At 41.4% G+C, this 27,110-nt stretch overlaps 1 protein-coding gene across 13 annotated transcripts in view; it reads right to left on the bottom strand.

Moving 5' to 3' along the window:
- Nucleotides 1-4,367: 4,367 nt before the first annotated feature.
- The window catches only part of PITPNM2 (phosphatidylinositol transfer protein membrane associated 2), a 341,114-nt gene continuing 318,371 nt past the window's right edge, over nt 4,368-27,110 (bottom strand). For all 13 annotated transcript variants that reach the window (XM_044275701.1, XM_044275709.1, XM_044275705.1 and 10 more), the window contains 5 exons: nt 21,475-21,623; nt 20,455-20,604; nt 20,188-20,371; nt 10,891-11,019; nt 4,368-6,702 (listed from right to left, as the gene is read on the bottom strand). In XM_044275701.1, coding sequence (XP_044131636.1) covers nt 6,364-6,702; nt 10,891-11,019; nt 20,188-20,371; nt 20,455-20,604; nt 21,475-21,623 — 951 coding nt within the window. In that variant the 3' untranslated portion in view covers nt 4,368-6,363. The remainder of the gene's footprint in view (nt 6,703-10,890; nt 11,020-20,187; nt 20,372-20,454; nt 20,605-21,474; nt 21,624-27,110) is intronic.

The following is a 27,110-nucleotide window of genomic DNA, read 5'->3' as shown; positions in this document are numbered from 1 at the left end:
GTGGGGGTAGTGCTATGATCTGGGGTTGCTGCAGTTGGTCAGGTCTAGGTTCAGCAACAGTATGCGCTCCAAGAATTAGGTCAGCTGACTACCTAAACATACTGAATGACCAGGTTATTCCATCAATTGATTTCTTCTTCCCTGATGGGAGGGGAATAGTCCAAGATGACAATGCCAGGATTCATCGGGCTCAAGACATCATTTTCACACATAGATTGGCCACCACAGTGTCTAGACCTTAACCCCATTGAGAATCTTTGAAATGTGCTGGAGAAGGCTTTGCGCAGCAGTCAGAAAAATGAATGCAACACTGGATGGAAATAAATCTTGTGACATTACAGAAGCTTATCGAAACAATGTCACAGCGAATGTGTGCCTTAATGCTAAAGGCTTTTTTGGGGGGATAGGAAGTGTATATTTGCTTCATATTCATTTTATATAGTGAATATACCACAAGTTCATATACAGTTGAAACCAGAAGTTTACATACACTATATAAAAAAAACACATATGCATGTTTTTCTCAATATCTGACATGAAATCAGAATAAACCTTTCCTGTTTTGGTCAATTAGTATTACCATAATAATAATTATTTGACAAATGCCAGAATAATGAGAGAGAACGTTTTAAGGCATTTTTATTACTTTCTGCAATGTCAAAAGTTTACTATGCCTTTAAACAATTCTGGACTGCCCATATGATGTGTTTGGAAGCTTCTGTTAGGTTTGTTGGCAACATCTGAGTTAGGGCTAATGCACACGACCGTTGTTGTTTTGCGGTCCGTTTTTCGCGGCTCCGTTGTTCCATATCTGAGTTTTTTTCTTTTCCTCTGATTTAAGTCCTCTTTCATTCTGTTATTCCACAAAGCATATTCGTATTTGATTGTTTTTTTTGCGGATCGGAAACAGTAACTTATTAATCACCAAACACATGAGCAATATGGGCTGGTCATAGAATTTCTACAGTATAGATCTGCAAAATATGGATGACATACGGATGTGTTCCGTATGCGTTCCATATTTTTTGTGGACCTATTGACTTGAATGGGGCTGCGGACCGTGATTTGCGGACAATAGGACATGCACCACTTTTTTGCGGAACGGAAATATGGCAACGGAATGCACACTGAGTACCTTCCATTGTTTTTGCAGACCCATTACAGTGAATGGTTCTGCATACAGTCCGCAAAAAAAAAGGAACAGAAGCAGAAAGAAAATACGTTTGTGTGCATGAGCCCTTAATTAGAGACACACCTGTGGATGTATTTGAATGCACACCTGGAACACACTGCTTCTTTGTGTAGCATCATGGGAAAGTCTAAAGAAATCAGCCAATATATCAGGAAGAGAATTGTGTACTTACACAAATCTGGCTCAACTTTGGGTGCAATTTCAAGATACTTGAAGGTGCCTCGTTCATCTGTACAAACAATTATATGCAAGTACAAACAAGATGGGAATGTCCAGCTATCATACCGCTCAGGAAGGAGATGGGTTCTGTGTCCCAGAGATGAACATGCTTTGGTCCGACATGCATATCAACCCAAGAACAAAAGCAAAAGCCCCTGTGACGATAATGGCGGAAGCTGGTAAGATTGTGTTAATATCCACAGTGAAATGAGTACTGTATAAACATGGGCTGAAAGGCCACTCTGCCAGGAAGAAACCATTACTCCAAAAGAAACTTAATAAAAGACAGATTAATGTTTTCAAATGCACACAGGAACAAAGACCTACATTTTTGGAGACATGTCCTGTGGTTTGACGAAACTAAATTGGAACTTTTTGGCCATAATGACCATCGTAATGTTTGGAGGAAAAAGGGAGAAGCTTGGAAGCCTAAGAACACCATCCCAAATGTGAAACACGAGGGTGGCAGCATCATGTTTTCCGGTTGTTTTGCTGCAGGAGGAACTGGTGCACTTCACAAAATAGATGGCATCATGAGGAAAGAAGATTATGTGGAAATACTGAAGCAACATCTCAAGACATCAGCCAGGAGTTAAAGCTTGGGCGGAGATGGGTCTTCCAAATGGACAATGACCGGAAGCATACTGCAAAACTGGTTACAAAGTGGCTTAAGGATAACAAAGTCAATGTTTTGGAGTGGCCATCACAAAGCCCTGATTTCAATACTATTGAAAATGTATGGGCAAAGCTGAAAAGGCAGGTGCGAGCAAGGCGACCAACAAACATGGCTCTGTTACACCAGTTTTGTCAGGAGAAATGGGTCCAAATTCCGACCAACTATTGTGAGAAGCTTGTGGAAGGATATCCAAAATGTTTGATCCAAGTCATACAGTGTAAGGGCAATGGTACCAAATATTCATGAAATGTATGTAAACTTTTGACTTTGCAGAAAGTAATAAAAATGCCTTAAAACGTTCTCTCTCTTTGTTCTGGCATTTGTCAAATAACAATTATTATTATGGTAATACTAATTGACCAAAAACAAGAAAGTTTTTTTCTGATTTCATGTCAGATATTGAGAAAAACATGTATATGTGTCTTTTTATATAGTGTATGTAAACTTCTAGTTTCAACTGTATTCTATGTATGCAGAGTGCTGTGCATTGTGTTTGCTTTTACATACAAAGAACCACTTTCCTTGAAAGATCAGAATAACATTTTTCTTTCATTGGCGTTGTAAAAAAGTAATTAGATACAACCAATATGCCTTCCCAAATTTTTAATCTGTGTAACGTACAATGGGTACTGCACAGAAAGCACAGAGGCCTAAAACAACACACTTACACACATACAAGCAAAATAGTATTTGTACACACCAAAGTAATACAAAAAATGAAAACCAGGGAGCAGCAGTCAGACATTTGGAAGAGTTCATAGTCATGTGCAAGTCTCTCTTGTGCGTCTGCACACCAACTGTTACTTTCTCCCAACAAGTAACTCTTTATAAATAAAATATTACATTGAAAACTGACAGTCTATCTATACTCCTGGCGATAATGAGAAATGTAAGGCTACTGGAACTTCTAGGAAATGCAGCAAAGGTAAAATACCTTTCTGTCCGGGCTTGAAAAAGTGCAGGATCCTATACATGGGAGGCAAATTGCAATTAACTCCATCCACGCTAGTGGTGTCTACAACAGCCAGCTACCAGGCAAAGGGTTAGAATCTGGACGGTAAGGTAACCTCTGGTTTTCATTTATTGTATGTTCTAACATTGTAAACTTATTTTTCATCATTTATTATTTTTTGGTTATTTGAAACTAAGATGTTATATCAATGGATACAACTTCTCATAGGATAAACATACATAAGTTGTGGTTAGGCCTTCTGAAGCAACAGAGACAAAAGAAAAACAGCAGCAGTTTGAAACTGATAAAGAATAGGCATTTGTCACTTGGATACACATAGCTATTTCAGAGTGAGCTGGCCCCAACCCCATTTAGAAGCTGATTTTTGACTATTGCTTTTGGAAAATGAATACATACTAACATGGTAATTACATATTATCTAACAGGTAATGATAAGCTTGACTTCTCTTTTCTACATCTTTCATGGTGGAATCTCATAGAGCAAACCTACTTTTTCTACCTATACCTTCTGATATTATTGCAGTCACAAATAATATATATATATATATATATATATATATATATATATATATATATATACACACACACACACATACAGTTATTTCCACGTGGCAAAGATCCAAAAACCCATAGACAGAAAAGGCAGAATGTCTGAGAAAGATTAACAAAGAGTGAACGTATGAAGATATACAGAGTATGATTGTCAATTCTACGTGGGAGATATGGAACAATGAGAAGTAACAAGGATAAATCTAGAATATTGCACTTATGCAAATGACAGTTACATTATACTTGGTCCTTTAATTTAATTGCTTTGTACACAATGCCTGAAAAAAAAGCTACTTTTTATTATTTTTTTTAATATTAATTAAAAATCTGGAGAATCTCCCCCACCCCAGACATTTTCTACATAAATAAATAACTTTCACTTTTATATAACCACTTTTCTGAACATTTACATTTGTATGTTGTACAATATCTACACACAATAGTTTATCATCCCTTGCACATAACAATAAATTTACATACATTTCCTCCTTGTGCATTTTTCTTGTTGCTCGCATTCACTATTTCAAAGGCCATATCTAATTTTATTTTTTTTGTTAGGCCTCTTGTACACGAAAGTTTTTTTTTTTTTCCCCGTTTACGTTCCGGTTTTTGCCTTCCGTATACAGAACCATTCATTTCAATGGATCCGCAAAACAAAAAACGGAAGGTACTCCGTATGCCTTCCGTTCCGTTCTAAGATAGAACATGTCCTATTATTGTCCACATAACGGACAAGGATAGTACTGTTCTATCAGGGGCCAGCTGTTCCGTTCCGCAAAAAACGGAATGCACACTGACATCATCCGTATTTTTTGCAGATACGTTTTTTGCGGACCGCAAAATACTGAAAAAGCCATACGGTCATGTGAAAGAGGCCTTATATGTGTCAATTGCCCAGTTAAGGATAAATCTTATTGTTTTTAGCAGTGACCTTCCGTAAGATGTATCCTAAGACCTCCATGGTCACACCCATCGCTAAAAGCTTACAATACACGTCTACTGTGCTTTACATTGTAAGTAGTGAATTATTGAAATCCCTCTTCTAACTACTATGACAGCAAATTTTTATCTTTTAGCTGTCATGCAAAAGATATCCTAAAATTATTTTACCAATTCTAACAATTATATAAATATAAAGTCAAAGATTATTTGTAAAAATAAACTTTTTTTTTTTGAGGGGGGCAGAAAAATCAATAGGTAAATGTGCATTATATAACATGCAGTGTAATATGTATGTTATCTAATCTTTCCGATGTTAAACATGGCTCTGCGTTATATATTAGGAGCAAAGTGAAAGGTGTTTCTATTTGTATATGCAGACAATTGGTACAACCTGCTCTCTGTAGTTTAGAAAAATCTTAAACTGGCCTTAAAGTGTATTCCCTGTTAAGCCAGGGCGGCGACGCACAGGACAGAGTAGTCCGTAAAAGAATTAGGATACTCATTGTGCCCACACCGTCTTAGACTTTATATCAAGTAGAAAACATCCCTTTTTTGGCTTCTGTTCTGTGACAGTCAGGGAGATTTCACAGTGTTTTAGTGTACAGTAATTTCCTATACTGTACTAAAAAAAAAAGTGGTCAACTGGCCTAAATAAATAAGTGGTATGAAAACAAATTCGCTGTTTGGATCTTTTTTTTTTCTTTGACCCTATGAGAGAGCAGAGTATGTAGAGGTTCCAAAAACTTTCCATTCCCCCTAGTATATAGTGAGCTGGGGAAATTGAGATATGGCCTTTTTGTTTCTACCTTTGTTTTGGCACGCCTGCTTTAACGCTGCATACCGGGGTGAAACAACAGCACAAAATAATAAGAATATCTATCCCCTGGCTTTGCAATATTTAAATTACCATGCACTACAGACAAGGATGTGTAGCTACATGAGATGGTAACAGATCTCCAATCTAAAAATTATCAGTGCAAAGAAAACAATGAGGTTGTACAGTTGAGCAACTACACGCAAAAGCAGCAAACTGGACAATTACAGAATCTTAAGAACTTTAGATACAAAAGGACTTCGGTTACTGGTTTGGATTTATCCTCTGATCACCAAAGCTACAGCAAAGTATACCTGTGCATTGCTTTCACATCTGGTTATAAAGGTGTTCTTTACATAGGTCCACAACATATTGAAATGAGCAAGGCAGACTGTCAAGAGGTCCTGGAATATTGTCATTGCATGTGTCTTCGTCCTTTTCCCAGAATAAAAAAGAAGAAATGTTTCTGTTAATTTGTTGTGCCTTAGTTTGCAAGACAGAAAGCCAACAAGGACAGGACTGAAGTCGACTGGTCTTCCCCAGTTTCCAGCTTGTTCTGTTGAGGCTGCCTCTTCTTGAGTATTTAACAGACTCTCAAGCTTTTAGGTGAATGTTTATAATGTACTTCTTAACGGGATGTGTGCTGTGCATTCTTCTAGTAATGTTTCAGACATGGCTAAGGTATAGGAGGCATATATTTACAACAGAAAGTCACCGAACCTGCTTTAAATAAAAATAAAAACATGAGGCTGCTTACGAATTTGATTTGCCCCCTCTGTGGTTCTCCGATAATTATCCCTTGGGCATGACTACCCTTTTTAAGGCCTGCAGTTCATCGTTTCTGATCACAAACTCTGCTATTGTTGGTATATAGTAGCACCATTTTGTTAACGCTGTCTCTCCAACAAAGTTGTGCCTCTTCCACTTTCTGTCCCCAGCCTACCTATAAACTGACATGAGCCAAGCACATGAGAAAATGTCCAGAAAATAATGGGGGCTCACTTCTGACTTAAAACGCCAGTTTCCAGCTTGGCGTTGGCTGCACTCCTGCCCCAACATCCTGCTGCAATACTCATACTTCTTTGGCTGCGTTCCTTTTCCCGATCCCGGTCACTCTCAGACTGACTTTGTGTTCTTTCTGGTTTGTGGTTGCTGCTACTGGTGGGTTGTGATGAGATCGTACGAAGTAAGTGATTCCTCTTCCTCAGAAAATCAGTTTGACCAGGAAGACAGAAGCTTCCTTTCCGCAGTGCTATCCTGTTTGTGTTCTTGGCAGGCCGTGATCGGTGGCTGTATTCCAGTTGGGCAAGGTGAGAAGCATAACCCTCAGTGATAAACTGCAAAAATAGCACAGGTTACAAATTATAAAGATTACTTCAACTGTATATTTGCTACACAAGTATTCCTTTGATATTCGATCAGTAGATTAGTACTGTAATTTACTTATGCCTAAATTTGGTTCATCTTTAAAGGGGTTGTTCACCTTTAGTGACCTTTTCTACAAACCACACTGCTTGGCTGGACCTGCAGTAGGAGCACTGACAGAATTTGCTGGCGTGCTAAAAATTCCACCGATTGCTGCGTGGTGTTTGCTTCCCAATTTTTTTCAATAGGAGGCAGAACTGTAGATGGCGGATCAGCAGTTTAAAGAGGCGACAGTGCCAAGAAGGGTTATGTTGATTTCTTGGTGCTGTGTCACCACTTGGAGCCATAGCGGGTGTCAGTTTGTGGCTTATCTCCATTCAATGGAGCTATGCTGCAAGCAGGTCGGAAGCATTAAAAAGTGAACAAAGTGGCATATTTTAACAGTCAAAATCTGCAGTTTGAGGGGACTCTAATGAAGAGTGTACCTACAGTAAATTTTGTGGTCGCATTTTTTGACAATCTTGTTTTACCAAAATCTAATTCATCCTGCTCACCAAGGGGCAATACTATATTGAAAGAGGATGTGACTTAGCATGAAAAGCCGGGGCCATAGATGTACCACTTTGCATCACAATTGTGCCACAGTTCTGCCATAAAATTCTGATTCAAAGTAGGCCAACCAATGGCTAGTATTAGGCTACTTTCACACTTGTGGCAGCAGGGTCTGGCAGGCTGTCCTGGCGGGGGAACAGCCTGCCAGATGCGTGCTAACACTAGCCCACTGTGCTGCCGGAAGTCCGCTCTGGCCCCATTTACTATAATGGTGGTGGGCCGGAGGTCTGGCCGCAGCACGGCAAACAAGCCAAGAGGCGGCCGGACAAAAACCACAGCGTGTCCGTTAGCACAGATCTGGCAGGCTGTTCCCCCTCCAGAACAGCCTGCCGGACCCTGCTGCCGCAAGTGTGAAAGTAGCCTTAAGCACCACATTTATCATCCAGCCTGAGCCACTGTGATAAATTTGGTGTTTGTCTAGACAGCCTATCTAAGCTTCCACTATGAAGTTACCAAATAAATAGAACCTAACAACATCATAAATAGATGAATGGGCCTAGCCTAACAAGACAATTTGACCTACAACAACTTGCTAATAGCACCAATATACTAAACATACACTATAGAACACTATACACATTACATATAAGCGAAGAAAAAGGGGCAAGATGGAGGACAGCCCACATTACTGCTATCTACAGAGAAGCGCACTCGGTAAAGAACATCTAACCACACACACTGTGTATTAATGCCAGTCTATGAACGTGCGGTTATGCTTCCAAAAATAAAAACTTTACCAAAAATGTATCAATACAAATGACTGTAGGTGTCCATAGTGCCAAGACTATAATATGTCAACAAGTGTTATTGCTTTAGGGTACCCTTTTATTCAGCCACAATAATGGTAAAGCTCCCCAAATACATACAAAGTAAACAAACAAAAAACATGGAGCTCATAGGATACCCATAAAAATATATCTTTAATAGCAGTAACAGTAATTACAGTCACCCAGAACCAACCGCAGCTCTGTGAAAATAAGCCCTATCAAAGTAAGAGCATAATCACATATGCAATGAAACCAACTCACCTAAACAAGCAAGACTGAGAGCCAGGATGGCACTTCCCCGACACGCATTTCGGTGTGCCTTCGTCCGGGGGTAACGCCATCACTGTAGGATCACCTATTTAAAACCCACAACCCCCAATGGAATGCTGCGCCCAAATAATGATAAATCTCATTCACCTGTAGATGTTTATGGGCGCACAATGCGTGAGATGCCGCTGCTGCCGCCCTCCTCCAACCCGGTGTCATGCTGATCCGCTCACCACCAATCGACAACCAGGTCACGTGATGCAGGAGCCCGACGTAGAGACGCACATGTGAGAGGCGCCAAGCGCGGCACTGCGCAACCGCGTGCGCCCATCCCAAGAAAAGAAGATTGCCCAAGAATACAAAAAATTGGCTCCATCTGCGGTCCATAAGTGGCCATTACATAGCACAGCAATAAACATAGTTGATTAGTGACCTATTGTTATCACGTATAACAATACATTATTGCTGAATACATTATTAAATGATACCTATTATAAATAAACAAACAAACATGATGTATATATTGCTAAATACATTATTAGATAATATGGTGATAAAAATAAATAAACATCCAAAAAAAATGAAAATGATTACAACGTTAAAAAATCCAAAAACCCACACAAGGGATACAATACAATTCATAAATAATATACCTGGTGTAAATTAAAATGATGACAGATATATAATGTGAAAAAATGCAAATTAGTGTTTCACGTTCTACATCTGTCATCATTTTAATTTACACCAGGTATATTATTTATGTATTGTATCCCTTGTGTGGGTTTTTGGATTTTTTAACGTTGTAATCATTTTTATTTATTTTTATCACCATATTATCTAATAATGTATTTAGCTATATATATATATATATATATATATATATATATATATATATATATATCACGATTATTTATAATAATATAATTATTTAATAATAATGTATTCAGCATAATGTATTGGGGGTTGTAGGTTTTAAATAGGTGATCCTACAGTGATGGTGTTACCTCGGACAAAGGCACGCCCAAACGCGTGTCGGGTAGCGCTATCCTGGCTCTCACAGTCTCGTTTGTTTAGGCGAGTCGGCTTCATATTTCATTGCATATGCGATTATGCTCTTTATTAATTTATGCGGTCTGTGTAAATATGTAACGGTAATATGTTTGTAATTTATTAATACGCTATTAAAGATATATTTTTATGGGTATCCTATGAGCTCCATGTTTTTACAAAAATGTATCAAAAAAATATAATGAAGCATAAATGCACTCAAAGTACTGGCTCTACCATAGAATACAAAAGAAAAGGAAATATATAATTATAGAAAAAATAGGCAAGTGTCCCCAGTCCAATGCCACAGAAATATGCCAAACGTTTGTCAAGTCTGTAAATTACAGCAACAATAATAGAATAATATTAGATAGCTTCACAATGTGTGGCACTGGTATACTATACCAATATATACTTATGAGAAATAAACTCACTTATTATATGGCTAAGGCCTATTGCACACGGCCGTTTTTTTTTCCCGTTTACTGGCCGTTTTTTGCGATCCGTATACGGTCCGTATACGGAACCATTCATTTCAATGGTTCCGCAAAAAAAACTGAATGTACTCCGTATGCATTCCGTTTCCGTATTTCCGTTTTTCCGTTCCGTTTTAACATAGAACATGTCCTATTATTGCCCGCAAATCACAGTCCGTGGCTCCATTCAAGTCAATGGATCCGCAAAAAAACGGAACACATACGGAAATGCATCCGTATGTCTTCCGTTTCCGTTCCGTTTTTTCCTGAACCATCTATTGAAAATGTTATGCCCAGCCCAATTTTATCTATGTAATTACTGTATACTGTATATGCCATACGGAAAAACGGAACTGAAAAACGGAACAGAAACGGAAACACAACGGAAACAAAAAATGGAACAACGGATCCATGAAAAACGGACCGCAAAACACTGAAAAAGCCATACCGTCGTGTGCAATAGGCCTAAAGCATACTAATCATACCTCTAGACTACAACTATAATATACGTTAGTAGTCCAAAAAAAATAATTATATAATGATATACAAAAAATGGAGCAAAGTAATATAATCACATACTGGCAGTGTAAAGCCATCAGAAGGCGAAACGCACGGTGAGGGTCTTTTTTCATCACTGAGTGGACCTGACCATCTCTGCCATGGGTATGAATTGGTTTTGCACTGCTGTGTATGTAGTAGTAATGTGGGGCTGTCCTCCATCTTGTCCCTTTTTCTTCGCTTATATGTAATGTGTATAGTTTAATATTTTTTATATATGGTGTATGTTTATTATATCGGGGTGTTGTAGGTTATATAAGCTTACACTATGTACAGGATTAGTAAATCTGCCCCAATGTGTTATGCCTAGTGTGGGGCCTGAGAGAATGCTATACACCACCTCCTCAAGACCTATGTAAGACATAATAGCTTTCTCCATGCAAACAGAATACCAGACAGCATTATTTCAGTACAGTAAATCCATGCTTATTACCTGACACTGGTGTTGTAACTTCTTGGTGGGTCGGCCTACAATAAAAATCTGCATTGGTGACAAACCTATAGCGCTGTATACTGAGATGTCTTTTGTGGAGCCATAAGCTGCATGTATTTTCATGTGTACCTGTAAAAAAAAAAAAAAAAAGATTATATCAGAGAATACTGTGTAATTCTAAGCTTTATTTATGTTGGGACAATATATATCACAGATTTTACATAAAAAATATAATTTATAATATATATTACAATACTAAATAAAACAAAAGTGTGTGTCCCCTCTGTTGTTACCCCCTTTGCAGATTCGGCTTATGTTCACAGGGCCAAAAACTGCTACCGACTCTGGTCTTTTCTGCTGCTGAATCCGCATTCAAAACTCCAACAGTTCCCCATTGACTTCAATGTAAAAAAAAACTTGACCATGTGCACATGGAAAGGGCCAGTTCACACAGAGTTTTTTGGCGTTCAAAAAGCCCCTTTTTATACCATCGGATCGGATGGTATATTTTAACTTGAAGCGTCCCCATCACCATGTGAACGCCTCTATGTTAGAATATACTGTCGGATATGAGTTACATCGTGAAAACTCATATCCGACAGTATATTCTAACACAGAGGCGTTCCCATGGTGATGGGGACGCTTCTAGTTAGAATATACTACAAACTGTGTACATGACTGCCCCCTGCTGCCTGGCAGCCCTGATCTCTTACAGGGGGCCGTGATCAGCACAATTAACCCCTCAGGTGCCGCACCTGAAGGGGTTAATTGTGCGTATCATAGCCCCCTGTAAGAGATCAGGGCTGCCAGGCAGCAGGGGGCAGACCCCCCCCCCCCCCTCCCCAGTTTGAATATCATTGGTGGCCAGTGCGTCCCCCCCCTCTATTGTAATAATAACATTGGTGGCCAGTGTGCGGCCTCCCAGGCCCCCCTCCCTCCCTCTATTGTAATAATAAAATTGGTGGCCAGTGTGCGGCCCCCCCTCCCTCCCTCTATTGTAAGAATAACATTGATGGCCAGTGTGCGGCATCCCCCGGCCCCCCCCCCTCTATTGCATTAATAACATTGGTGACCAGTGTGCGGCCTCCCCTCCCCCCGATCATTGGTGGCAGAGTCCCAGTTTTCCGATCGGTAACCATGGCAACCAGGACGCTACTGCAGTCCTGGTTGCCATTGGTTACTTAGCAATAGTAGAAGCATCATACTTACCTGCTGGCTGCTGCGATGTCTGTGTCCAGCCGGGAGCTCCTCCTACTGGTAAGTGACAGGTCTGTGCGGCGCATTGCTAAATGAACGGTCACTTACCAGTAGGAGGAGCTCCCGGCTGGACACAGACATCGCAGCAGCCAGCAGATAAGTATGATGCTTCTACTATTGCTAAGTAACCATGGCAACCAGGACTGCAGTAGCGTCCTTGTTGCCATGGTTACTGATCGGAGCCCCAGCGATTAAACTGGGACTCCGATCGGAACTCCGCTGCCACCAATAGAGGGAGGGGGCGGGGGGCCCACACTGTGCAACAAACGTATTAATACAATAGAGGGAGGGGGGGCGCACACTGTGCCACTAATGTTATTAATTCAATAGAGGGAGGGAGGGGGGGCGCACACTGTGCCACTAATGTTATTAATTCAATAGAGAGAGGGAGGGAGGGGGGTCCGCACTGGCCACCAATGAAATTTAAACTGGGGAGGGAGGGGGGCCTGCCCCCTGCTGCCTGGCAGCCCCGGATCTCTTACAGGGGGCTATGATACGCACAATTAACCCCTTCAGGTGCAGCACCTGAGGGGTTAATTGTACGGATCACAGCCCCCTGTAAGAGATCGGGTGCTGCCAGGCAGCAGGGGGCAGTCATGTACACAGTTCGTAGTATATTCTAACTAGAAGCGTCCCCATCACTATGGGAACGCCTCTGTGTTAGAATATACTGTCGGACTGACGAAGTGAAAACTCAGCTCTGAAAAAGCTTTTATGCAGACGGATCTTCGGATCCGTCTGTATGAAAGTAACCTACGGCCACGGATGCCAATCTTGTGTGCATCCGTGTTCTTTCACGGACCCATTGACTTGAATGGGTCCGTGAACCGTTGTCCGTCAAAAAAATAGAACAGGTCATATTTTTTTGACGGACAGGAAACACGGATCACGGAGGCGGATGACAAACGGTGCATTTTCCGAGTTTTCAACGGACCCATTGAAAGTCAATGGGTCCGCAGAAAATCATGGAAAACGGAACAACGGCCACGGGTGCACACAATGGTCGTGTGCATGAGGCCTTAGGCATTGTTACAATGGATCAGCAAAAAAATACGGATGTCATCTGTTTGTTTTTTTGGGTGGATCCGCAATTTACGGACCACAAAACACATACGGTCGTGTGCATGTAGCCGTAGTCCAAACATTTTTTTCAGTGTGTTTTATGATGCAAATCCACACCAAAAACCTCGAATTGGAAATGCAGCTTTGTATTGAACTGAACACCCATTGGATAAAAAAAATAAAAAAGTGTCAAAAAACTGCTATGAAAAAAAAGCATGGATTCTGAGCTGATTTCTTTCAGTAAGTTTTCAAAATCCTTTGTGTGGACATCCCCTAGGAGTTTTTCTTTTTTTTCTTTCAATAACTGATTAGAAAGACGCCTGAGAAGTGGAATGTTACTTCTCTGATGCAGATTTGATTGTGGATTCCACAGAGGTCAGTTGGGAAGCAAAAAAAACTCCCTCAACTCTTCTAAAACTCTTACCCCTCCAACAAAGAAATGAATACCCAGAAAAAAAAGTTCAAAATTACACACATTTAAAGTATAAAAAGTATCATCATCAGCAGGCATATATAAAAATCCAGGAACAAAACTGATGATCCTAAAAATACAGCATCAACAATACCCTCTCCCTATAACAACATAAATACACACCCCCATATGCACTGTTTTACCAGCACCATAAATACATAATGGCAAAATATAGCCATTATGTATTTATAATGGGGGCGGCCTGCCGATAACATGGTGCATATGGGGGTTTGTATTTGGATGTGTATTTATGTTGTTATAGGGAGAGGGTATTGTTGATGCTATATTATTAGAGCCATCAGTTTTGTCCCCAGATATCTATGCTGATGATGATACTTTTTTATATATTGATTGTGTATAATTTTGAACTAAGTGTTACGTTTTTATATACTTAAATTCTGTGTATTCATTTCTTTTTGGAGGGGTATGTAATTTATAAGACACTTGTAAAAACTCCACTAAAACCACCACCAAATTATAAATCTGACAACAAAACGGCCTGATTTCAGCTACTAATTATGCTAATGTATTTTTCCGCTCTGGATTTGGCTGTGTGAACATACCCTCACAGTGGCTACTTTGTCAGTGGAGAGTTCACATGCCAGTTATTTTGATCAGTTATTGTGAGCCAAAACCAGTAGTGAAGTCTACACAGAGATCAGGTGTAACCCTGGCTTCACACCTGAGCGTTCTGAAAGGAGCGCTCCGTATGCGCGATTGTACCGGCGTTTACAATCGCGCATACAGAGACAGGCGAACACACATTGTCGCGCGTTCCCGGATATCTATGTACGGGAACGCGCGACAAAACGCCCCAAAAAAGCTCAAGAACTTGTTTGAGCGTCGGGCGTTTTACAGCGCGATCGTACGCGCTGTAAAACGCCCAGGTGAGAACCATTCCCATAGGGAAGCATTGGTTTCTCCTTGTTGAGCGTTTTACAGCGCTTAGGAACGCGCTGTAAAACGCTCAGGTGTGAACTTAAGGTAATGGAAAGAAGTTCTGTGTTTTTGACCTGCACCTGGTTTGGGCTCACAATAAGAGCTCGTTCACACAAACGTTTGTAGCCCGTTGCCTTTCCGTGTGCATTCCGCATCACGGATGCAGACCCATTCACTTCCATGGGTCCACAAATCCGGAGATACGGAACGGAACACTACGGAGTGCTTCCGTTCTGTGCCTCCGCACCGCAAAAAGATAGAACATGGTCTATCTTTTTGTAGAACGGAGGGATTGCAGACCCATTCAAGTGAATGGGTCCACGATCCCCATGCGGCTGCCCCACGGACTGTGTCCGTGCATTGCGGACCGCAATTTGCGGTCCACAGCACTGGCTTCTCACGTTCACCGATCAAATAACTGAAGTGTGAACTCTGCCTTAGGCCTCATGCACACCACCGTATGTATTTTGCGATCCACAAAAAATACGGATGACGTCCGTGTGCATTCCGTATTTTGCGGAACAGAACAGCTGGCCCCTGATAGAACAGTACTATCCTTGTCCGTAATACGATAATAATAGGATATGTTAAATTTTTTTTGCAAAACGGAAATACGTACATAAGGAATGCACACTGAGTAACTTAAGTTTTTTTGCAGAACCATTGAAATGAATTGTTCCATTTACGGTCCGCCAAAAAAAAATAACGGACACGGAAAGAAAATATGTTCGCGTGCATGAGGCCTTAGGGGTGCTGGCACACAATGCAGTTCTGCCATGCATTCAGGATGCAGTTTTCAATGTAGCTAGTTTAGCAGCCTCGTTAAACCCTGGTGTTCTGCATAGTGGGAATGATTTAAGTCATTTCAGCATCCTGAATGCATGTCAAAACAGCGCTGTGTGCCAGCACCCTTAGGCCTCTTTCACACGAGCATGGCGGATTGTGTCCGGATGCGTTCAGTGAAACTCCCACCACTTTGCAAGTAAGTTCAGTCAGTTTTGTCTGCGATTGCATTCCGTTTTTTCCGCGCAGGTACAATACATTTTCATACGTTTTTCATGCCCGTGATAAAAAAACAGAAGGTTTATAAACAAAATCTCTAAGCAACCATCAGTGAAAAACTGAATCCATAACGCAATTTACCTTTTACCACCAAACGAAGTGTAAACGAATTTCATAAATGGAAATTCGCTCATCTCTAATTAACAGCAGAAAGTGGATGGATCACATCACTGCTGCCATCTAGTGAAGCAGCGCCAGAAGATTGAAGTGTTCAAACAGGCCACAAATGGGGGACCAAGGGGGCCTTCTGCAGCATGCCTTATAGGGCCACCCCTTTAATGTCAACTTAACCGCTTTAAGTCCGCCCATAGGATATAAACGTCCTATGGGTGGACCTCTATTTCTGAAAGCACGTTTTAAAACGTCCTTTCAGAAATAGCAGCTGCACGCTAATCGTGCAGCTGCTGATCGGGTTGCCCGCTGTCAGTAACAGCAGGGCAACCCAGAGATAAGGCAGGGACAGTTCCCAGGTGTCCCTGCCTTCTAGATTGCTGCAGACACAGCGCTCACCGAGCGCTGTGTCTGCAGAGTAGGAAGCGCTGTGCGCTTCCTGTTCCGGCCCGGCGGTCATGTGACCGCCGGGACCGGAGCGTGCAGGAGCTGTGTGAGGTCTCTCACAGACCTCGATCAGCCCTGCTCTGAGGCTATACAGCACCGAATCACGCTGTACAGCCTCTCTGGGGGGTGCATTTCCACTGTAACTGGGGCTACTATGTCAGCCCCAGTTACAGGAGAAATCAACAGTGAAAAAAAAAAAAGAAAAAGTGAAGCAAATGTCCCCCAGAGGTCTTGTATGACCTTATGGGGGACAAAAAGTGTAAAAAAAAATAAAGGGTTGAAAAAAATAAAATAAAAAAAAGTTTCACATGTAAAAAAAAAAGGTCCCCAAGTAAGGAATAAAAAAAAAAATATAGAAAAAAATAAATAAAATAGACATATTTGGTATTGCCACGTCCGTAAAAACCAGCTCTATAAAAATATCACATGAGCTAACCCCTCGGGTGAACACCGTAAAAAAAAAAAAAAAAAAACGGTGTCAAAACAAGCAATTTTTGTCACCTTGCATCACAAAAGGTGCAACACTAAGTGATCAAAAACGCGTATGTCCCACAAAATGGTACCAATAAAACAGTCACCTCATCCCGCAAAAAATGAGCCCCTACATAAGAAAATCTCTCAAAAAATAAAAAAAACTATAGCTCTTAGAACATGGAGACACTAAAACATCATTTTTTGGTTTCAAAAATGCTATTATTGTGTTAATGTGAAACAAATAAAAAAAGTATACATATTAGGTATTGCCGCGTCCGTAAAAACCAGCTCTATAAAAATATCACATGAGTTAACCCCTCAGATGAACACCGTAAAAAAAAAAAAAAAAAACTGTGTCAAAACAAGCAATTTTTGTCACCTTGCATCACAAAAGGTGCAACACCAAGTGATCAAAAACACGTATGTCCCACAAAATGGTACCAATAAAACAGTCACCTCATCCCGCAAAAAATGAGCCCCTACATAAGAAAATCTCTCAAAAAATAAAAAAAACTATAGCTATCAGAACATGGACACATTAAAACATAATTTTTTTGTTTCAAAAATGCTATTATTGTGTAAAACTTTAATAAATGAGAAAAAGTATACATATTAGGTATCGCCACGTCCGTAACAATCTGCTCTATAAAAATGTCACTTGACTGAACCCCTCAGGTGAATGCTGTAAAAATAAATAAATAGAAACTGTGCTAAAACAACCAATTTTTTGGTCACCTTGCCCCATAAAGTGTTATAATGAATGATCAAAAAATCATATGTACCCAAAAATAGTACTAATAAAACTGGCACCTTATCCCCTAATTTCCAAAATGGGGTCACTTCTTGGGAGTTTCTACTGTAAGGGTGCATCAGGGGGCTTCAAATGGGACATGGCATCTAAAAACCATGTGGAGTTCCTTTTCTTCTGCGCCCTGCCGTGTGCCCATACAGCAGTTTATGACCACATGTGGGGTGTTTCTGTAAACCGCAGAATCTGGGTAATAAATATTGAGTTTTGTTTGGCTGTTAACCATCGATGTGTTAAAGAAAAAATTGGATTAAAATGGAAAATCTGCCCAAAAAGTGAAATTTAAAAATTTGATCTCCATTTTCCTTTAATTCTTGTGGAACGCATAAAGGGTTAACAAAGTTTGTAAAATCAGTTTTGAGTAACTTGAGGGGTGTAGTTTCTACAATGGGGTCATTTATGGGGGTATCCACTATGTAGGCCCCACAAAGTGACTTCAGACCTGAACTGGTCCTTATAAAGTGGGTTTTGAATTTCTTCTAAACTTCTAAGCCTTCTAACGTCCTAAAAAAATTAAATGACATTTCCAAAATGATGCCAACATAAAGTAGACATATGGGGAATGTTAAATAATAAATATTTTATGAGGTATCACTTTCTGTTTTAAAAGCAGAGAAATTGAAATTTAGAAAATTGCGAATTTTTCACATTTTTGGGTAAATTTGGGATGTTTTCATAAATAAAGGTGAAATATTTTGACTCAAATTTATGACGATCATGAAGTACAATGTGTCACGAGAAAACAATCTCTGAATGAATTGGATAAATAAAGGCGTTCCAAAGTTATTACCACATGAAGTGAGATATGTCAGTTTTGCAAAATTAGGCCTGGTCAGGAAGGGGGCAAATGGCCCAGATAGGAAGTGGTTAATGCAAAATAAAGTTTGAGAGCATCTAAAATGATATAGTCACAGGAGTGAACCATAACCTAGGACCACTGGCTATAGTCACACATTTTGCTTTAAAGAGGATCTGTCACCTCTCCTGACATGTTCTTTTTTTTTGTAACTACTTGCATTCCCCATTTAATAACAATGCTGGTGCATCTATTTATATAACTCTATGTTTTGCCATTCCTCTATTGTTCCTGCTAGAAGCTACAGTATACATGACTTGCCTGCAGTTTGCAACAAAGGTCCATCTGAGTGTTACTACTGGGGGGGGGGGGGGGATTCTATACAATCAGTGCTGGTAACACCCAGTTGGAACTTTATTGCAGGCAATTAATTCATAAACTTCTAGTAGGAATAATAAAGGAATGGCATAATTAATAGTTATGCGAAAAGATGCTACGGTATTGTAATTCATTGGAGAATGCGAGTAGTTGCTAAAACAGACATATCAGAGGAAGCTACTAGTCCTTTTGAAAGGGGTTACTCATCTTCTTGAGGGTATTTTGGCAGACTACCCCTCATGGCTTGACCTGCGGAGGAAAGCATACTTTCCTTTCCCCCGCACTATGTTCCAGCTTCGCTTCCCTGCCGCATAGCTCAGGTCTCTAGCTGTCAACATTTGGTTTGAAATTGGACGGTGACCTGTCCCCCTTGTGTCACATTAGTTGGTCACGTGATGCAAGGGGGCAGGTCACTGCTGCTGCTAGTCATTGGCTGCAGTGGTGTCAAACCAGACCAGTGTGGGACTGACTGCTGCAGCAGTGGTGGGGGAATAAAGGTGTGGGGAGCAGGTAGGTTTGTTTCCCTCTGCACATCCAGCCATGAGGTCTGCTGAAAGACCCCCCAGAAGATGAGCAACCCCCTTAAGTGATCAAATGAAGCGAATGGTCGCTTGGCAACAAACTTATGATTATGTAAATGTTTTTAGGGTACTTTCACACTAGCGTCGCTGGATTCCGGCAATCTGTATGCAAACTGATACCATTTGTAGACGGATCCGGCTCACAAATGTATTGCATTACCGGATCCGTCTCTCCGGTTGTCATCTGGAAAAATGGATCCGGTATTTATGTTTTTCACATTTTTAAAGGTCTGCGCAGACCGCAAAACCGGATCTGTTTTTCCGGAACATTTAGGGCCGGATCCGGCATTAATGCATTTTAATGTAAAGGTTCCGTAATTTTGGACGGAGAAAATACTGCAGCATGCTGCGATATTTTCTCCGTCCAAAAACTGTACAATGACTGAACTGAAGACATCCTGATGCATACTGAACGGATTGCTCTCCATTCAGAATGCATTAGGATAAAACTGATCAGTTTTTTTCCAGTATTGAGCCCCTAGGATGGAACTCAATGCCGGAAAAGAAAAACGCTAGTGTGAAAGTACCTTTAGGCTGTATTCACACGTCCGCAATGTGTTTCACGGAGACACGGATCCGCAAAACACGGAAAGCGGCAATGTGCTTTCCGCATTTTGCGGACCGCACATTGCCGACATAATAGAATATGCCTGTTCTTGTCCGCAATTGCGGACAAGAATAGGACATGTTCTATTTTTTTGCGGAAACGGAAGCACGGATGCGGAAGTGCGGATCCGCAAATGTGGATGCGGACAGCACATTCCGTCCCCATAGAGAATGAATGGGTCCGCACCCTTTCCGCAAAATTGCGGAAAGGATGCGGACCCATTTTGCGGACGTGTGAATGGAGCCTTAGCCTTTGCATTTCATTGACATGTTTCATGTACATGATTAATTTAATGACTCTTACATCTTGAATCAGGCTTTTCAGAAAGTTTGCTTTATGTCGCAGAGGATCGTGGACCAATCCATCGCAAAAAGACACTATACCATGCGGGAAGTTGTGCTGTGCAAGCCATGCTACCACTCTTTGCTTCTGCATGTCAGGTCTGCCTGTCACATAAATAATGAGGTAGCCAAGATCCTGCCAGTGCCTAGAAGGACATGAAGCGGGTGTTAGAAGTATTCTGGATGCACGTGATGGCTAGCAGACTAATTGCGGAGGAATGACGCCGACCTCACTACATCTACTGCGCCCGCTCTGACTTTGGGGTCACTGCCCATAATGGAAACACTTGCAGCAAAAGATCCATCAATGCTGAACACTACAAATTCTGTTCCTCTTGGTAAAACATGGAGGTAGCTGTCAGTGAATGTATGGTCTCCCCTAAAAAGAAAAGAAGAAACATTTCAGCTAAGTCATTACACTATTTGACAGATAAACATGATTAAAAGTGTCTTGGATTATTTTTTGCTACGGCAATTGCAATAATACAGATACACTTGTGTATGTAATTGACACATGGAACTGGAGTTCTGGGGGGCTGTAAAGGGCAGGGGCGGATTGGCCATAGACCTTACAGGGAAGTTTCCCTGTGGGCCTGATTGAGCCCTCCTCACTGCCGGCCAGTGGAAGTTTTTGGGGATGTATTTTGTGATGGACTGTGGTATTAGGCTCTGTCGGGGAGGTATAATGTGCCACAATATGGTATTGCTGGCCCTGCCTACTTGTGTTAGCCTTGCCTTACATCAATTTGGACCCCACTACAAAACAGGGCCACTTTTAGTGTTTTTTCCAGGTAAACAGCTTTTGCTATGTAGACTGACTGGACAATGGTACCTCCTGGACCTGTTTGTCAACAGCTCTCCTATAATTAAACATTTAAAGGTACTCTAAAACTTTAGACTATCTTCAATCTATTTCTTGAATAATTAAACATAATGCATCATTCCTGGCAACCAACCACACCATTTGATGCTGGGGAGAGGGTTACTGAAGTGCTCTTCTATGGGATCTGCCGATGTGATCACTCGTTTACTGCAGATATCTCTGTCTCAGAAAGCTTAAGACTTGCGTCTACGTGGCGACTTTGACAAGCCCTTAAAGAGGAGTTTTATTCATCATATTAGCTATAATAGGATATTTCATTATAAACATTACACAGCACATAATGTTTTCTTCAATGGCTACATTATCTATTTGAATGTTTTCTCAGAACATTAAAATAAATAAGATATATTCAGCATATCACAATACCTGACAACCATTTTAAGAGGATATACCCCAACTCCAAGTCTTTTATTTTCCGGGATCACATAAGAGATCCTACCGCTGCTGTTAGTTATTTCAGTATCAAAGTAAACCCATTCCCCAGAAGGTGGTTGAGTCATAATATGAATGTCCACCTAGAATAAAAGATCACACAATAAGCATATGACGACTAATCATCCATGATGCCTTTCAGGGCTGCTGACTGCAAAGTGGGATCATACAATGGATCATATGTGACTTTTGGATTTTCATTGCATTTGGTGTACTCAATATATTTATGTAAAAATTACATAATAATTGTTTTCCCAGATTGCCCTACAGCCTAACAAATATAGGAGATCTCCCAAAGAGCATTCATGTGTGTTTATACTGCGCTCACTGACCTCAATGGGAGCTGTATAAATATCTAACCTTTTTATTTTAAATGATGCACTAAAAATTATTTTTGTAATAAATATATATAAATATACAGTACAGACCAAAAGTTTGGACACACCTTCTCATTCAAAGAGTTTTCTTTATTTTCATGACTATGAAAATTGTAGATTCACACGGAAGGCATCAAAACTATGAATTAACACGTGGAATTATATACATAACAACAAAGTGTGAAACAACTGAAAATATGTCATATTCTAGGTTCTTCAAAGTAGCCACCTTTTGCTTTGATTACTGCTTTGCACACTCTTGGCATTGTCTTGATGAGCTTCAAGAGGTAGTCACCTGAAATGGTTTTCACTTCACAGGTGTGTCCTGTCAGGTTTCATAAGTGGGATTTCTTGCCTTATAAATGGGGTTGGGACCATCAGTTGCGTTGTGGAGAAGTCAGGTGGATACACAGCTGATAGTCCTACTGAATAGACTGTTAGAATTTGTATTATGGCAAGAAAAAAGCAGCTAAGTAAAGAAAAACGAGTGGCCATCATTACTTTAAGAAATGAAGGTCAGTCAGTCCGACAAATTGGGAAAACTTTGAAAGTGTCCCCAAGTGCAGTCACAAAAACCATCAAGCGCTACAAAGAAACTGGCTTACATGCGGACCGCCCCAGGAAAGGAAGACCAAGAGTCACCTCTGCTGCGGAGGATAAGTTCATCCGAGTCACCAGCCTCCGAAATCGCAGGTTAACAGCAGCTCAGATTAGAGACCGGGTCAATGCCACACAGAGTTCTAGCAGCAGACACATCTCTAAGGACATCTGCTAAGGACAGGCAACAAGCAGAAGAGACTTGTTTGGGCTAAAGAACACAAGGAATGGACATTAGACCAGTGGAAATCTGTGCTTCGGTCTGATGAGTCAAAATTTGAGATCTTTGGTTCCAACCACCGTGTCTTTGTGCGACGCAGAAAAGGTGAATGGATGGACTCTACATGCCTGGTTCCCACCATGAAGCATGGAGAAGGAGGTGTGATGGTGTGGGGGTGCTTTGCTGGTGACACTGTTGGGGATTTATTCAAAATTGAAGGCATACTGAACCAGCATGGCTACCACAGCATCTTGCAGCGGCATGCTATTCCATCCGGTTTTCGTTTAGTTGGACCATTATTTATTTTTCAACAGGACAATGACCCCAAACACACCTCCAGGCTGTGTAAGGGCTATTTGACCATGAAGGAGAGTGATGGGGTGCTGCGCCAGATGACCTGGCCTCCACAGTCACCGGACCTAAACCCAATCGAGATGGTTTGGGGTGAGCTAGACCGCAGAGTGAAGGCAAAAGGGCCAACAAGTGCTAAGCATCTCTGGGAACTCCTTCAAGGCTGTTGGAAGACCATTTCAGGTGACTACCTCTTGAAGCTCATCAAGAGAATGCCAAGAGTGTGCAAAGCAGTAATCAAAGCAAAAGGTGGCTACTTTGAAGAACCTAGAATATGACATATTTTCAGTTGTTTCACACTTTTTTGTTATGTATATAATTCCACATGTGTTAATTCATAGTTTTGATGCCTTCCGTGTGAATCTACAATTTTCATAGTCATGAAAATAAAGAAAACTCTTTGAATGAGAAGGTGTGTCCAAACTTTTGGTCTGTACTGCATATATATATATATATATATATATATATACACACACACACACTGAACAAAAATATAAACGCAACACTTTCGGTTTTGCTCCTATTTTGCATGAGCTGAACTCAAAGATCTGAAACATTTTCTACATACACATTACTCTCAAATATTGTTCACAAATCTGTCTAAATCTATGTTAGTGAGCACTTCTCCGTTGCCGAGATAATCCATCCCACCTCACAGGTGTGGCATATCAAGGTGCTGATGGGGGGGGGGGGGGGGTCAGAAAACCAGTCAGTGTCTGGTGTGGCCACCATTTGCCTCACGCAGTGCAACACATCTCTATCGCATAGAGTTACATAGAAACATAGAAACATAGAATGTGTCGGCAGATAAGAACCATTTGGCCCATCTAGTCTGCCCAATATATCTGAATCCTATGAATAGCCCCGGCCCTATCTTATATGAAGGATGGCCTTATGCCTATCCCATGCATGCTTAAACTCCTTCACTGTATTTGCAGCTACCACTTCTGCAGGAAGGCTATTCCATGCATCCACTACCCTCTCAGTAAAGTAATACTTCCTTATATTACTTTTAAACCTTTGCCCCTCTAATTTAAAACTGTGTCCTCTTGTGGTAGTTTTTCTTCTTTTAAATATGCTCTCCTCCTTTACCGAGTTGATTCCCTTTATGTATTTAAAAGTTTCTATCATATCCCCTCGGTCTCTTCTTTCTTCCAAGCTGAGTTGATCAGGTTGTTGATTGTGGCCTGTGGAATGTTGGTCCACTCCTCTTCAATAGCTGTGCGAAGTTGCAGAATATTGGCATGAACTGGAACACGCTGTCGTATGCTCAATGGGCAACATGTCCGGTGAGTATGCTGGCCATGCAAGAACTGGGATGTTTTCAGCTTCCAGGAATTGTGTACAGATCCTTGCAATACGGGGCTGTGCATTATCATGCTGCAACATGAGGTGATGGATGAATGGCACAACAATGGGCCTTAGGATCTCGTCACGGTATCTCTGTGCAGTGGCGTACCGCCCATAGAGGCAGACCACGCCATTGCTATGGGGCCCGCGGCACTGGGGGGCCCGTAGCGCAGAGAAGGCCCCGCCCACACTATTTGGCCCCGCCCACTGACATGCCGCTATAGCGCTATGCGGCTGCTTTTATTCTCAGCCTGCCCTGAGCCAACTATTCTTCCCCCCCGGCTCCCAGGGCCCCCTCAACCCAGGAGAAGTTAGAACGCAGCCGGATAACTAAAATAAGATTTACAGGGGGCGGAGCGGAGGACGGCGAGAGGAGAGGCCCTGCGTGACGCGGCGAAGTGAGGAGGGGCCTGGGGGAGCGGCTTCAGTTGAGGTGCGACGCAGGACTTTTAGTCACGTACCTCACTGTGACCTCCTGCGTCGGATCTCGCGAGATGACGCGATGACGCGGCGCGGGAAGGCACAGTGAGCGATCCTGTACCAGGATGCCACAAGCTGTCCTTAGAGAGGTAAGTATTCATTTTTTTATTTTTTTATGTACCCTACGTTCTACCCTTATTGCAGAGGCACTGGGGGCACGAGAGGAGGACCACTGACAGTACTCAGTCAGTGGTCCAGTGGACATCATAGTATTAATAAGAGTGGAGAGGGGGACATTATATTAATAATAAAGAGGGGGACATTATATTATTAATAAAGAGGGGGGCATTACATTATTATTAATATAATGGCCCCCTCTTTGTTATTAATATAATGGCCCCCTCTTTGTTATTAATATAATGGCCCCCTGGGCCCCTCTTTATTATTAATATAAGGGCCCCTCTTTATTATTAATGTAATGGCCCCCTCTTTGTTATTAAAGTGGGGGCCATTATATTAATAATAAAGAGGGGCCCTTATATTAATAATAAAGAGGGGCCCATTATATTAATAATAAAGAGGGGCCCATTATATTAATAATAAAGTGGGGGCCATTATATAAATAATAAAGTGGGGGCCATTATATAAATAATAAAGTGGGGGCCATTATATAAATAATAAAGTGGGGGCCATTATATAAATAATAAAGTGGGGGCCATTATATAAATAATAAAGTGGGGGCCATTATATAAATAATAAAGTGGGGGCCATTATATAAATAATAAAGTGGGGGCCATTATATAAATAATAAAGTGGGGGCCATTATATAAATAATAAAGTGGGGGCCATTATATAAATAATAAAGTGGGGGCCATTATATAAATAATAAAGTGGGGGCCATTATATAAATAATAAAGTGGGGGCCATTATATTAATAACAAAGAGGGGGCCATTATATTAATAATAAAGTGGGGGCCATTATAATATACAGGGGGAATAATATTATGGGGAATGGGGGACTATCTGTCTGGCTCTAGCACAATATTGGGGGGCAGCAGGAGGAGTTGTTGAGACACCAGGAAGGAGAGGTTTATAGTAAAGTGAGGAACCTAAATTTTTTTCTGTGAAACTCTGCAGAGACGAGAAGCGGCTGAAAGAAGGTGTCATGGCGGTCTTATCTCTGGATGAAGACGTTGAGAAAAGTCTACATCACAGGAGACGTCACTGGATGTAACAGGTATGGGGCGGCATTCTCCTGTAATAATATTATCCATGCACATATCTGTTTCTCGGTAGGGTAAGGGGTAGATAGAATTTGACCCACACTGCCTCAGCCCGGCCCCAGACTTCAGGTCACACTGTACGTGTTCTGAATTCTGGGGCCTCACCCATCTACAACATTATCTGTACTCAGAGAGTTATCACTGTGTTACATAGGATTGCTAGTGATCTACTACAGTATTTGTTAAAAGGGGCGTGCCCAGGGTGGGGGGGAAGTAGGAAGAAAGCACACTGTCCTGAGAATTTTGGGGGGGGGGCATTAGGGGTTGGGGGGCTCATAGAGGACAGTGTGCTTTCCTCCTACACCTACTCCTTCCTAACAACCCCCCCCCCCCCCCCGGGCATTTTGGAGGGCATTAGGGGTTGGATATTAACCCCTCTAACTCCTTGCTGCTAATGCTGAGTGTGCACATAGCCACCAAATGATATTTCACCAACCAGCCAAACCCCCCGCCCCCCCCCCCCCCACACAAACACATGCGTATATGTGCACACTCAGCAGCAAGGTGTTAAAGGGGTTTGGGGTAAGAGAAGTGATGACAAAATGGCGCAGGTAGCAAAGGGGTTAAGATGTGGGGGATGGCTTACGTCCGGCTTTAGCACAGTGGACAGAGGCAGGAGGAGTGATGTGTATGCGCTCCTGCGCTGCACTCGGTCAGTTGTGTGGCATACATATTGTGCCCTGTGTCCACTCTGCTAAAGCCTGGCAAGTGACATGCCCATTATATGAAAATATAAAAAAATAAAAATATTTATCCCTAACAGTTTCTGTAGGTCATGTATAAATTTATTTAATGGGGGTGTGGCATGGGAGGAGCCAGGTCAGGAAGTGGGAGGGGCCATGGTGGGTAGTGGGCGGGGTTAAGGGGCCCAATTCAGATTTTTGCTATGGGGCCCAGTGATTTCTATGTACGCCCCTGTCTCTGTGCATTAAAAATCCCATCAATAAAATAACATACGCCTGCCCATACCAT

Source organism: Bufo gargarizans, chromosome 1 (assembly GCF_014858855.1).
Source record: "Bufo gargarizans isolate SCDJY-AF-19 chromosome 1, ASM1485885v1, whole genome shotgun sequence".
Lineage (NCBI taxonomy): Eukaryota > Metazoa > Chordata > Amphibia > Anura > Bufonidae > Bufo > Bufo gargarizans.
This window is presented reverse-complemented; position numbering and strand designations above follow the sequence as displayed.